The sequence below is a fragment of the Chlorocebus sabaeus genome, chromosome 11 (assembly GCF_047675955.1).
Source record: "Chlorocebus sabaeus isolate Y175 chromosome 11, mChlSab1.0.hap1, whole genome shotgun sequence".
In the NCBI taxonomy this organism is placed as follows: Eukaryota; Metazoa; Chordata; class Mammalia; order Primates; family Cercopithecidae; genus Chlorocebus; species Chlorocebus sabaeus.
In genome coordinates this window covers 60,324,453-60,339,548 of record NC_132914.1, presented here as the reverse complement: position 1 = coordinate 60,339,548, position 15,096 = coordinate 60,324,453, and the positions used below count along the sequence as shown (strand labels likewise).

Here is a 15,096-nt window from a genome sequence, read left to right as displayed (position 1 = left end):
TCAAGGCTCTGTAACTATGGATGGAAGTCCACTTAACTTTATATGATGATCTGCGCTTAGGATTCAGAAAGATGGAGGGGGAAAGGGGGTTGTACTTTTCTTCCTCATTGGTGTTCTTCCCCCTTGTCTTTAGTTGCTGGGGGAGAGGGAGTGCTCATAGTTGATTGAAAACCAACACTGGCAGGGCAGAATAAACCTTCCTTTTCCACCATTGTTTCTATTTATAATGTTTTGCTGTTCCTGAAGATAAACAGAAGCTAACATATAATATTAAAATTTGCAGTTGGTTTGGTCCTGTGGGTAACAGCTCTAAGTGTGTGTCTTTCAGAGTTGTGAGACGTGGACTTCGTGCTCCTGCAACACTCTGCCATGTGAGAAATCAATGACCTGGCTTGTGATAGAGCAGTTTTCTTACTACTTTTCTAAGCCTGTTAAGAGTGCTCTTCGCCTGTCTCTATTAAGCTGTAGGTAATACCCAGTCATTGGTTCTAGAGCTGCAGCCTTCTGCCTCTGTTTAATTCCTGTGACTGTCTAGCCATAGACCTAACTCTTCTACACCAGATCCAGGCTCCTCCTGTGCCTGGATCTTGAGGCCCAGCCCCTTTCTGCATCTGGTCTCCACTGCTGCCCCCTCTCTGTGCAGGCTTGTCTCTTCACTGTCCACATGTCCCTCTCCACATGGGGTCCCCAGTCCCCATTCATGTTCATCTCAAGGCCTTTCTTGGGCCATTTTCCTCCTCCCCTTGAGCCACAGAGTCTGTGGTCTTAAGGGTCAGGCTGATAAGGGGCTAATTGATGAATCATTTTGAATGTTAGCTAATTGATGCTTGGTCTACAGTAATGGATCTCAACCTTGGCTGCACATTGGAATCACCTGGAAAGTTTTAAAAAGTCCTCATTCTTCTAATAATAGCTTTATTTGTTCCCCCCAAAACTCATACACCACAGTGTTTAAAAAAGCTCTTGTGAGTATGTAAAAACATCAAAGTGGTTATTTGCACTTTGTGTTAATTTGGTAGATTTGGGGGAAGGAAACAGTGTATTTCCTTGTTTGAAAATTCAATTCCTAGAATACCTCTGGGCTCAGTCAGCAGCAGCAGCATTTGTTGTGCCAGGCGCAGCGCTAACTACCTCCTAAGCTCTCCACGTTCGTTTCCCCGTTTTAATCTTTGCCATAATCTCACGAACGAGCCCCAGATTTTGCCCTAATTGATTAACGAGGATCCTGAGGGCCTGAGAGCACATCCACTTGCGCAGGACTGTACCAAAGTCAATGCCGAACTCCAGCTCAGGCGCATCTGGTGCCAAAACCTCACTGATTCTCCACCCAGGGGAAGGACACCTTATCTAAGTAACTTCCTGAGGATGGACCTGCTTTAACTTTGGGGTTCCATGCTTTTGAAATTTAGTTACCTTCTTTTGTACCTCAAGAGCTTCCATAAATTTGATTTCAGATTCACTCCCAGGCAGCCTAGGTGTATCCAGGAATGTCAGGCCATTTAATAAATCAGGATTTTTAATGTACTCAGGAGACGTTATTGTAGAAAAGCATCTACTTATAGCACCTAACTCAGCAGAACCTACGCCATCTTTTACTTAGTCTTTTAAATAACATATTTGAAGTTATGAACAGTGCTATCCCCATTTTGCAGAAAGGGGAACTGGTATGCCAAGTGTTAATTATCTACTAAGTATTAGTAATAACTGCCACTAAGTGGGCTCTTACTAAGTGCAGGTTCTTTACTGAGCTCTTGGTATTCTGTGTATTAGCCTCATTGTACAGATGAGGAAACTGAGACTGAAAAAGGTCAAGCTACATGCTCAAGGTGATAAACAGCTGTAACTGGGCTAATAATTGTTTGTTCACTTGTTTGTTTTTGAACTTGGTTATAAGCAAACTTGCAAGGCATGGTCTTCATCAGCTCTGTCCCTTTCATCTTACCCACCTCCATTGTGTAGGCCGTGGCATCTGGCGGACCCTATCTGGAATAAACCATTGAGGCATAAACTGAAGGTTCTTTCTGTGTATTGAGCAGCTATTTAAAAGCTATTGTGAAACAAAGAATGTTTTACCAACCTTGCATATTATATAGACGACAACCAAGCTCTAAAGATTTCTTCCCCAGCCATAGCAGTACAAGGCTGTTTTGGTATAAACAACCCCTGAAGGTGAGAGCTGGCTCTTGAAGCCGGTTCACACTCCATTCATCTCTGAGCGCCGCTGTGTCTTGCAGTTTTGGATTCATGATGAGAATACTGTCGCTGGGTCACTTCATTATTACACAGACCCTAAGGCCAGAAACGCATCTCCTCTTTTTGCTAATTATGCATATGCCAACTTATTTCCTCCCTCTGCAAGCATATGAAGACAGTATTTTCTGGTTTGGTAAAAGACACACACACAATTATGTAGGGAGAACAACTCCCTATAAAGAAAGAGGTAGTCAGTGTGGTGAGTGGTTGGGGTCTCAGGGAAAATGAAATCCCTAGCAGTCGGTGTCAGGGCAGCAGGTCACTAATTGAGTGCAAACCTTTTTTAAAATGTTGTTTATCCCCCTACAGGGCATACAAAACCATTGAGGATGAGGACTTGAAGTTCCCCCTTATATATGGAGAAGGCAAGAAGGTAGGCATGTGTGCTTCCCCTGGGTGGAGAGGACAGGGCTTTGTCCCGCCTTCGCTCCACGTAGCCCGCGAGGCTCCACATAGCCCGTGGCAGTCCGTGTGTTCCACTCAGCAGCTTGTGATTTTATAGCCTTGACAGCTTGAAAGCATATCCCATCCATCATCCTTCAGGCCTCCTGTCTTCAGGGTCCAAGGAGTGGTGGGGGTGGGAGGTGGGCAGTGAGCACAACGGACTTAAGCCAATTTTGTGAAAATAACGTCCCCCTTCCCAATCCATTTGAGTAACTTTTTACAGTGTTTAAACATGACCACTTCCACACACATCATCTCATTTATATCTGAAAACAAGCAAGGAGGCAGGTCAAGCTGGCTGTGTTATATCCATCTGGCAGACGAGGCAGCTGGGACCATGCGGTTAAAACAGCTCAGGCAGATCACGCAGCCAAGCGAGGGGCAGCCGCGTGTGTGGCGCCGTGGCTTTCTATCTGCTTTGCGCGGTCTCAGACTCCACCATGGAAGTTCAGCCTTTGCAAGTCTGTTCGCCACTTGCGCCATGGAAGAGAGTCCAAAGCTTCACCGTAATTAGACTATAGGGTCACAGCAACCAGAGCCCAGAGTAAGGTAACAAAGACCATCATGAGCTCCCAGGGTTCCAGTCAGAATCCAGCACTGAACAGCACATTGTTGAACCAAAGAAAGGCTTTGCTCAAAGTGGTCTCTGAGCAAAGGCCTGGAGGAGGTTGAAATCCTGGAGTGGAGAGAAGCTTGGAATCTATTTCCCAGTAAGAACAAACATCTGAATCATTGCATTCTTCCTCGGAACGCTAATACATTTCAGCTCGGTGTGAAGCGTTCCAAGTGAAAAATGTGGTCACATTGAGAAGAGTCTTCAACTGATATTTTTTCCAGCATTCGATAGTTTTTATCAAGAAGAAATGACTCACAAGAAAACCAAAGGATGCCTTCCGTGGGCAGAGAGAGAGAGAGAGTGAGTGAGTCTGTGTGTGTGTCAGAGCAAGAGCACAAAAACAAACATGATTAGGTTTTGGGCTCAGTGTAGGCCAGCAGTGATTTCAATGGAAAAATACATTTCAACAGAAAGATGAATACCAAACACAAATATCTGATCCATGTAGGAATCATTTTTAAACAAACACACCCGATTCATGAAAATGAACACCCTTCAAATCACTGTCTCTGGTTAAGAATCATGTCAGGGCTAATAGGCACTGTTCTGATATAAATATTTGTGCCTTTCGGTACAATGGGCACCATTAATGAGTATTACTCAGCCTAATGACCTATGCCTGCAGCTCCATTTCTTTGTGGGGCAGAGATTCTCTGTATTACCCTTTAATATCCAGTGAGTTCCAGTAAAGTCAGGAGAACATCCTGTTATCCCTGTATCTCTAGTTCCTGTCTAGCCTGGTACCTGACATAAATGCATAAGTATTAAATAAGCTGTTTAGTTATGTTCAGTATACTTTCCTTAGTACAACAGGAAAATAGAATGATGTATTCTTAGAAGTTTACAGCAATAAGATGTGAAGGAGCAAGGCTTTTCTAATTTTAGTGTAAAGTTCAATTCACCAAAACATCATGTTCCTTAAGCATTTCAGGTAATTTAAGCTTGATGGTCTTGTGATGGGCAGGTGGCAAGTTCTGTCCGTGTACCTGATGGCCTATTTAAAAGGCACCATGTCTCCATTTTGCTTTTATTGGTAGACACCACCCCTTCTGAGGACTCCGTGAGTTCTTGGAGCTCCATCTAGATCCTGGACCGGGATTTTCTCTTTCTTCTCTGAGTACACCTACCCAGAAGTTTCAGAGTACTTCTGTGGCCATTACTTCTCATTTTCTTTCTTCAGATGCTTTTAAAGACTGGTGTGGGTAACACCTGGATACTTTGTAAACAAGGTTGGTCACTAGCAGAAACATCACATTTCTTTGACTGGAAAAGCAACAGAGAAGCTGCCATTTCTGGGGGGAGAACAGGAGAGCCACAAGGGACTCAGAATTTTTCACATTTGGAGTTGAGCACTTCTTGGCTAGAAGGGAGCCAGTCCAGCCTCCTAGCAGGGGCAGAGAGCCCCAGACTTCGCTTTACATCACTTTTTTTTTTTTTTTTTTTTTTTGAGACATGTCATCAGGCTGGAGTACAGTGGCACAATCTCGGCTCACTGCAGGCTCGACCTCCCAGGTTCAGGTGATCCTCCCACTTCAGCCTCCTGAGTAGCTGGGACTACAGATGCATGCCACCACATTGGCTAATTTTTATATTTTTTGTAGACAGAGGGTTTTGCCACATTACCCTGGCTGGTCTCCAACTCCTGGGCTCAAGTGATCCTCCTGCCTTGGCCTCCCAAGGTGCTGGGATTACACATGTGAGCTACTGTGTCTGGCTGTGTCTCATGTCTATCCCCTGTAACCCTTGCCCTCAAAAAAGTGTCATGGTTTCATTTCTGCTTAATGCGAGCTCTGCCTACCTTGTGAACCAAGGCTAGCTTCAAAATTCACAGCCCTGTTGACAGACTAGGATGAAGATGAAGACAATATATTAGATTGCAGTGTTTCTTAGCATTTATTTACTTCATCCCCACTCAAAGGAGGTAATTACTCTTATCACCCAGGTAATAGAGTGAGGATTCAAGCTCCGGTCTTTGAACCATGACACTATACTGGATATATTTTTTATGATTAAGGGTTAGGACACTGCCTTCTTCCACCTAGGATGACTTTCTCTCCATCCCTCCGTGTCGCTTGTTTTGATGCAATCCACCTTTCTGTGCTAAGTGCCACCTCCTCCATGGAGCCTTCTCAGTAGAATTTTTACCTCCTTTAAACTTGCATAACCCATTGTCTATGTGTTTTTTGGTACTTAACCATATTTTATGTGTTATTAATTAGACATATCCCTCTTATCTCCCTTACCAAATTTCTTTTTGTTTTTATTGTTTGGTTGGTTGGTTTTTGAAACTGAGTCTCGCTGTGTCACCCAGGCTAGACTGCAGTGGCATGATCTCAATTCACTGCAACCTCCACCTCCCAGGTTTAAGCAATTCTCATGCCTTAGCCTCCGTGCAGCTGGGATTACAGGTGCCCACCACCATGCCCAGGTAAATTTTGTATTTTTCATAGAGATGGGGTTTCACCATATTGGCCAGGCTGGTCTCAAACTCCTGACCTCAAGTGATCCACCTGCCTCAGCCTCCCAAAGTGCTGGGATTACAGGCATGAGCCACCACACGTGGCCCCAAGTTTTTTTATAGTAAGGACGAGGCCTTAGATATTTGTGCCCCCACCACATGATGTAAGTACATAGTAGGCACCCAATAAATGTTTGGGTAAATCAAATCTTCAGCATAACAGGAGATATTTAAGCTGACTGTGTAGGCATTTGTGTAATAGTGTTGCTTCCTTACACCATTCAAAAAACAGTTTAGGATGAGGTCTCAGCCCTGAGGTCTCTGTGTAGCTATGTCACAGCACTGGTGGCATTTTGTTCCTTTCCACCCAGAGGGAATTTGTGGAGATGTTAGCAGGATAGGTTATAGAGTTGCTAAGTTCCTTTTTCCAGCCATAAAACATAATAGGTGAACTCTGGGAGGGCAAGAGCTACTTCTCATTTTTTACATCTTTTACTAGTGCCTATCACAGGACTAAGGACATAGCTGGTGTAGAGCAAATACTTGTATGGTGGATATGTAACAGAAAGATGGGTGGGTGGGTGGATGGATGGATGGATGGATGGATGGATGGATGAATGGATGAATTGATCCTATTGAGTTTGATATGAACTGATTTCCATAGCTGTAGACATCGTGCATGCATTGGAGTTAGTTTATTGGACATCCTTCCTTCCAATCTCTAAAAAAGAAAGCTGAAAAGAAACAGCAGCAACCTGTCAAGCTTAAGATAATGGGTAGAAAAAACACTCCTCAAATACAGAAGTGATTTTGGTGAGCCCTTTCTTGGTAAGAGCTATCCACATACGTTAGCAGCAAGCGGCCTGGAAAGACGGGCGGGAGGAATTGAAAAATTCTTTGGTTATTCCTAGCCCAGGCAGCTGCACTGGGATAGGATGCTTTCACTGTGTGCGTGTTTCTGATGACTCTCTGCTTATACTCCTAGGCCCGGGTAATGGCAACTATTGGAGTGACCAGGGGACTTGGGGACCATGACCTGAAGGTGCATGACTCCAACATCTACATTAAACCATTCCTGTCTTCAGCTCCAGAGGTACCACATGAGGTTTTTGTTTCTATTTTGTACAATAAAACATTTTCAGCATTATTCCTCCTGTCACTGAACCCCATATCCAGACAGTGGCCAACTTGTGTTGTATGTACTTCCACTGTATCTCTCGCGTCTGTGTCTTTTTCCCACTCCATCCTCACTTTGACTTTTCTGGTTCACACCCTCATCACCTCCTACCCAGATGGCTGCACGGCCTCCTCCTGACATTTTCTAAGTCTGCCAATCTATGCTACATATTGCAATCAGGTGAATTTTCCTTAAAAACTACTGACTCCTAATTGCTCAGAAACCTTCAATGGCAGCCTAGGCATGGAGAGTAAAGCTCAGACTCCCATTCACTTGGTGTTCAAGGCTTATTATAATTTGGTCTGGACTTCTCTGATCTTTGTTCTTCTGCACCAGCCAAAATGAACTTGCTGTTTCCCTTACATGATCTTCAGTTTCCCATATTTGCTTAAACTATTACTTTTGCCAAGAATGCCCTTTCTCCCCAACTCCAAACATCCAAATTCTTTTTTTCTCTAGAGTTTAGCCTAGATGCTTTTTTATGGAGATTTCCCTGATCTCCTCCTTGCCCAAACAGAAGTAATGTGTCTCCCTACTTGGGATACACATAGAGCACCTTCCACTTAGGGTGTTTTCACTGTCTGCCTTCTGTCACAGTTGTTTTGTTTTGTATTTTGAGACAGAGTCTCACTCTGTCTCCCAGGCTAGAGTGCAGTGGCATGATCTCAGCTAACTGCAACTTCTGTCTCCTGGGCTCAAGTGATTCTCCTGTCTCAGCCTCCCTAGTAGCTGGGACTACAGGCGTGCACCACCATACCCAGCTAATTTTTATATTTTCAGTAGAGACAGGGTTTCTCCATGTTGGTTAGGCCACTGTTGAACTCCTGACCTCAAGTGATCCACCCGTCCCTAAGTGCTGAGATTATAGGCATGAGCACTCAGCCTGATCATAGTTATTCATGTATACCTTTTCCCCTCGTTAGACTAATTTCCTGGAGAGCTTCTATCATTCAGTTGATGTTTAGAGAAGTTAATTTACAAACAAGTTGGTCATGTATTTGGTTTTTAAAAAATCACGTGTCTTACCATATAGGAAACAGTATCAATTTCTATGTTGACTTTCAGGATGTACCATGTAAAAATTTTTTTGCTTCCAAATTATGGAAAAGTCTAACTGATAGTATTAGGTTGGTGCAAAAGCAATTGCAGTTTTTGCCATTTTTAAATTACTTTTGCAACAACCTAATAGTTTAAAGGTAATTTTTTCTCACATAGTAAGAAGGCTGAAATCTGATGGCTGCTGGCATTGGTTCAGCACCTGCATTGTGTCAGGGCTGTAGCATCTCTGCATTTCTTTGACTTTCCCTTCATGGTTACAAGGTGGTGGCGGCAGGTCCAAGCCTGACGCATTTCTATGCAAAGATAGAAAGGAAGGGCAGCCTCTGTCCCAACAGATATTCACTTGCGTCTCATTGGCCAGAACTGTGTCACATGACCTAGCTGCAAGGGAGGTTGAGAGAGCAAGAGCTTTAACTCTCCCAATTTCTACAGTAGAAGGAAATCAGGAAGGCAGAAGTCAGGAACCAATAGCATATACTACAATGTGTAATTAAGGTTTTTTGCTTTTTGTTTCTTGGTTTTTTTTTGTTTTTTGTTTTTTTTTTGAGATGGAGTCTTTCTTACTCTGTTGCTCAGGCTGGAGTGCAGTGGTGCAACATTGGCTCACTGCACCCTCCACCTCCCAGATTCAAGTGATTCTCCTGCCTCAGCCTTCCAAGTAGCTGGTATTACAGGTATGCACCACCATGCCTGGCTAATTTTTGTATTTTTAGTGGAGACGGGGTTTCACCGTATTGGCCAGGCTGGTCTTGAACTCCTGAGCTCAAGTGATTCACTTGCCTCAGCCTCTCAAAGTGCTGGGATTACAGGCATGAGCCACTGCACCTTGCCTGTAATTAAGTGTTAAAATAATTCCTTAGACTGGAAATGCTCAGAACATTTAGATGTAAGTCTATTTGCATGTACTTCCCAAGAGCAGGTGCTGTTTTAACAAATACTATTTTGGTCAGAGGAAACAGAAACTTACTCAAGCTAACTCAAAAAAAAAAAAAAAAAGGATACGTTCAATAATACTGCATGAAGGCCAGCTAGGTGTGGTCGCTCATACCTATAATCCCAGCACTTTGGGAGGCTGAGGCAGGAGGATCGCTTGAGACCAGCATGGGCAACGTAGCAGGACCCTCGTTCCTACAAAAAGTAAAAAATTAGTTGGATGTGGTGGCACATGCCTGTCCCAGCTACTCAGAAGACTGAAGTGAGAGGATTGCTTAAGCCCAGGAGCTCAAAGTTGCAGTGAGCCGTAATTGTGCCATGACACTCCAGCCTGGGCAACAGAGTGAGACACTGACTCAAAAAAAACAATAGTAATAATATTAGAAGAGATATTTATGGTGTCCATGAGCAGAACGATTGAACAGCCAGGCTTTATGGGAGAGTGGTTTTGAAATCAGGGCAGCCCTGCAAAGCCTCCACCGCAGAAAGTTCTCAGCCCTCACATGGAGTTCTGCCATTGATGTGGCCAACCACATTCTTTATGGCTCTGCTACCAATCAACCCAGTTTCTCATTCTCCCAATTCCACATTTCTAGAGAGGAGTCTGGTTGGGCCAGTTCACCTTTTATATTAGACCAAAGTGACTTCTCAGCCTGTGTATTTGTCCCTTCTGATTGTATGTCCACTTCAGTACCCTCTATGGGCACAAACAGTCACCTAGACCCACCACTTTGGCCGAGTTGTGAGCAGGGAGTGGTTTCCTTAGGGGTTTTTTAGAGCTGGGCTGGCATCCATAGTACATGTAGATAAAAGGGACTAAGAAGCCACTGAAAGAGAAATCGCTAGTAAATGTTGGGCATGGAAGATACACACATTTCCTGGTATCACCCAGGATTTCAAGTGAGGTCAACTCAGTAGAAATAATAATTACCATTTGTCAAGATTCTGCAAGTGTTCTCTTGTGAGTCCTCATAGCAATTCTGCATAATGAAGACCATGACTACATTAGGTGTCCAAAGTGCCCCCTAGAAACTGGTGAATTCCTGGCCAACATCAGGATCCATGAATTAACGTTAAAACTACTTCTCACCAGAGAAGAGCAATAAATGTCGGACCTTCAACTCTCTTTTCTTTGAATGCCATTGAGCACAGGGCTTATATCTGGACTCACAGCCTTTTCTATTTTCCCCCTTACAAGAGAGGCGTTTGTCAGATAACTTAAATGTTGCTTCACCTTTCTACTTTCCAAAAAGCATCCGTAAAGGTCTTGATTTTGCTCCTTAAAGCAAAGTAAAAACCTCCTTCTCCACCTCCCTTTCTCACATATACTTTTTATATAAAATGAGAAGCAGCAGTTCCACTTGGCTTGAAGGAGAGTGCTCTCTAGGCATTACATTTTAGATCTTCCAATCTCTCTGCTACTGCGGATCTCAGGAAGGGACTGTAGGCTTAAAACTTGGGCCTGCATGGAAGACTCCCTGAGAACTGAGTAAGAATCCCAGGCCGTTGGTGAGAAACCTCGTGTCACCTCGCTGAATGGTACTCGTTTGTAGGGCACTGAGTTGGTCACTTCAGCATTGATGGGAGAGGAGAGGATTTAGAAGGAAACTGTCAACCTCTGCAAAAATTTAAATGCTCTTAGAAAAGTTCTAGAGTTGAATAAAGTGTGGCAGTTTCAATAATAATAAAACTAATTGTTATTTACTACTTAGTCCGGGTGAGACAACATACCAAGTTTATTTTTAATTGATAAATAATTATGTATATTGATGGGATATAGTGTAACGTTTTGATATATGTTTACATTATGGAATGACTAAATTAAGCTAATTAACATATTCATCACTTCATATACTTATCATTTTCTTGTGGTAAGAACTTTTAAAATCTACTCTTAATAATTAAAAAATACACATTATTATTAACTGTGGTCATGATGCCATGCAATAGATCTCTAAAACTTATTCCTCCTGTCTAACTGAACCTTGGTATCCCTTGACCAACACCTCCCTATCTCCATGCAACAAATGAAGGTTTTTACAGGACACATCTCATTTACTCTTTACAATAACGCTGTGAGGTAAGTAATTATACCCAATTTACAGATAGGGAAATTGGAACCAAGGAGAGTAAAATAACCCCCAAAGTTACACAGTTATTAAGTAGCAAGCTGGTACTTGTACCCAGGCCTATGTAATTAGATCAGAGTCTGTAGGGGAGAGAAGCCAAATTCAAGGAAATGTATTTGGTCAGTGTTTAGGGACCTACCAAGTAGTGATTCAAGGCGCTCTGAAGAGGGTGCCTTTGTCTTAAACCTAAGACAGCAACTTTGGGGACCTTGGGGGCCAGAGTTTCCCAGAGAAATACTATTGGCCTCAGATTGAAGTTGTGGAAAATGATGGTATAGTAGAAAGGGTAATTGGGAAAGACAGTAATGGCCTTTGTTGTGTGTGCAAACCCAGACCAGACAGAATTGTGCAAAGTAACACTGTACACCTATAATTTAACTTAATGGGTATGTAGTGCATCTAAGATTCTCTTGCACAAGATTAAAATTGTTGTACATGTTAAATGTTTCCAGATGGAGAGGCCTTCACCAGAGCCAGGAAGGGGTGGCAGGGGGTGGAACTGTTAGAAGGGAAGCGGAAGAGCAGCTTGAATTGGCTACTATGGAGAACACAAGAAAAAAAAATAGGTACAAGGAACCCCCTGTTCCCAATTTTTGGAGCAGGAACCCCCTTTCCCTGGGTGGTAGTGATAAAATCATTCCCAAGAGAAGTGGCCTCTGTTGGGAGCCTCCAAAGCTCGATTAACGTGCTGAAACCACCTAAGGGAGAATAACCGACCCACTTGCTCTCTCATTCCCCCATCCCGAGCCCACCTTCTTTCTGTAACTCCCTAAGAACATTCCCCTGCTGTGCTCTGTCTTTGCCAGGCATGGATCTTTATTTCACATTTGGGTTCTAAATTTCAAACCCAGCTCAGTCTGGTAGTTTTAACAGTTGTGGGGGGCTGGGGGTGGAATGTGTTTGAATTCTAAGAAAAAGGGCTCAAAAATCTTCTTGGAAATCAGCATTGTTCCCATTCATCATTGTGGCTCCTAATTCGATTTGATGAGTTAAATATAAATAAATCAAAAACATGTGGATCAAATTTATGTAAAAAAAAAAAAAACTCACAGGGGTTTAAAAATTAGTGAAGGGTTTCTAGCCAAACACGTTTTCAGTTTCGCTGAACACAAGGCGCTGGAAAAATCTCGAGTTTGCCAAACCCAAAGAGCAGCCGCCAGGTTTGCTGAGCTTCCCTCAAACCTTCCCCAGTCTAAGGCAGGGATTTCTGGCCAAGAACTGAATTCCAAGAGAGGCCCTCACCACCAGTCGAGCGCAGGCCTGTTCTCCGGAGGTGTGGGTTGAGTGTAGGGGATGTTTTGACTCCCCTCTAGCCTGCGGTACCTGGTTTTTCCTGCCTAACAGCATAGGGTGCAGCCTCTCCCCCAGCATAAGGAAAATGTCCCCAGCCAGGTCCCCCATCCTCTTGCTTAGTGAAGTTTGCCTTTAAACTTTTTTATACTGTCCTGAAAGAGTTCAGTGGAGAAGGAAGGATTTGTTAACTCAAAGGCACTTGAGCCCAGGCTCTCCCCACATTCTTCTTTCCCAGAAATTCTCCCACTCCCAGTCCAGCACACATCTCATGTCCTGTAACTCAGACAGCCCAGCACAGGCCGGCAGCCCAAACCTCCAGATGTTCTCTGTGCCACGCCCCTTTTTGGCCAGTGACAGGCCCTCCATAGAGCTAGGATTCTTCTTAATTTCACCCTTCTTTCCAGCCTCCACTCAAAGACCGTGCTGTTGCCTTTACCCCATTTTGGGTTCTTGGAGAAACAAGGCCTTCCTCTATTTGGGGCCAGTTTGCGGAGCCAGTTCCCTCCTCAGCTCAGCAAGCCCCCTTCCCGCCCCTGCTAGACTGAACCACAGGGTCCCAATTTTATTTCTGCTTCATTTTTCCTTCCTTTGGTTATCAAGATTCCTGTCAGCTATTTTTTATAACTCCAGATCACTTATTTAGCTCACTCTCAATTTTCTAAAATCTAGGGTTTTTTTTCTTTTATCTGAAACAACCTTCTTTAAAAGAACAAAGACCTTAGACTGTAGTATCTGAATTCCAACCCAGCACCAGTGTTACCAGAGGACTGCACAAGCAATCACAGCCTGTCGTTTCTCTTCCTTAAGGTGGGGTAAAAATCCCTATGTTGACATGTTGTTAGGAAGAGCAAATGAGAACATCAGTGAAATTGCATGGCACAAGATGTGGTACGTGGTCAGAGATAGTAAATATTAGTCTTCCTTCCCCACCGGCTTCTGGAAGGCTTCACACTTAAAGATTCCTTGTATTCACTTTCGTATTAATAGTGAATGGGCCAGGCACAGTGGATCACACCTGTAATCCCAACACTTTGGGAGGCCAAGGCAAGAGAATCATTTGAACCCAGGAGTTCAAAACCAGCCTGGGCAACATAAGGAAAACCTTGTCTCTACAAAAAATAAATAAATAAATAATAAATCCTCCCAAACATATTATTTATAAATAATGAATTTATAAATAATAAATTAGTGGTACGTGCCTGTAGTCTCAGCTACAGGGGATGCTGAGGTGGGAGGATCACTTGAGCCTTGGAAGGTTGAGGCTGCAGTGAGCCATGATTGTGCCACTGCACCCCAGCCTGGGTGACAGAGAAAGACCCTGTTTCCCACCACCCCTCCCCATGGAAAAGAGAGAGAATGAAGGCCAGGCACAGCGACTCACGCCTATAATCTCAATGCTTTGGGAGGCTGAAGTGGGAGGATCACCTGAGCCTAGAAGTTCAAGACCAGCTTGGACAATATAACGAAACCCTGTCTCTACAGAAAGTTTAAAAATTATCAGGGCATAGTGGTGCACACCTGTAGTCTCAGCTACTCGGGAGACTGAGGCTAGAGAATCACTTGAGTCCAGGAGTTCAAGGCTGCCTTGGGCTATGAACACTGCTCCCAAGCCTTGGTGACAGAGTGAGACCTTGACTCTCAGAATTCCTGCTTTGTTTGGGTTTCCCCATTTTTCTCCCATGAAAACATGAATAATATTTAACATGTTTACATCTTAACATTTATAGTCTTCTGATTCTGGGTGACATTTTGTGCCCAAGCCAAAATCCCATTTGGGGAAAGATCATATTTTGTTATATTTTGTGCTTTCTGCAGTCTGGCCCATTCATGAGAAACAATATTGGTGCATATTGACATGGGAAAATGGCTGTGCCATCTGAAGTGAAGCAGAACATGATTGTTCATACAAAGAGTGTGATGATATACAGAGAAAAGCATATATGCATAGCCGAAAGTCTTGAAGTTTTAATAAATGGTAACAGTAATTCTATTTGGAAGAGGAAGACAAATTTGTTTTAAAGAATTCCCTGGGCGCCTCAAAAAAGCCTGGAGGCCATATGATATGGTGGTTAAAAAACTTAGACTGGTAATCAATCTTGGCTTCAAGTTCTATTGCCGCACTTACTAAGTGACCTTGAAAAAGTTACTTCCCTGGATCTCAACTTCCTGTTTGGTGAAAAAGAAGCCAATAGAGTTGTTATACTAAGGAATCCAAGGAAAAAAACTAAATGACATATGAAGTACTCCACACAAATAAATATTAATTCCTAGCATAATAAATATTACTTCCTAGCACCTCTTCCTAATCCATTACAACAACGAAATTTCACTGGTTCTTTCCTTAGATATCATGAGTCCGGTGGTGGTTACTGAGTAAAGCGCTGGGGAACATATCTTCAAGGAATTCAAATTTGTGGCTAGTTAGATGGTTAGACTAGCCAAGGAATAATGAGCCATAAAGCATGTGTTTCTTGCTTTCTAAGGGACTAGAGGATTTGGATATAGGAGGGAGAACTATATAATCTAAAGAAGAAGAGAATAGGACAATTTGTTTTAAAAGAAAGGAAGAAATAGTCTAGTGTGAAATAAAATTTGCCTTATGGGGCCATTTGAGTTTGAAAGATTAGCTCGAAGGGCTGTTAGCTCTAATAAAGCTAATTGCCACAGAGGTCCTTGAACCGGACCTAAGGCGGTAGATAAGGTCTTCAGCAAGAGGAGTATCTTAGCTGTAACT

General features: G+C 43.2%; 1 protein-coding gene across 3 annotated transcripts in view; it reads left to right on the top strand.

Annotated features, from left to right (window-relative positions):
* Positions 1 to 15,096, top strand: part of PPM1H (protein phosphatase, Mg2+/Mn2+ dependent 1H) — a 284,632-nt gene that overhangs the window by 232,196 nt on the left and 37,340 nt on the right. For all 3 annotated transcript variants that reach the window (XR_499243.3, XR_012094526.1, XM_008003881.3), the window contains exons 7-8: positions 2,563 to 2,626; positions 6,757 to 6,864. Coding sequence is in view for 1 of the 3 variants with exons in the window: in XM_008003881.3 (XP_008002072.1) it covers positions 2,563 to 2,626; positions 6,757 to 6,864 (172 nt within the window). In the remaining 2 variants the exon portion in view is untranslated. The remainder of the gene's footprint in view (positions 1 to 2,562; positions 2,627 to 6,756; positions 6,865 to 15,096) is intronic.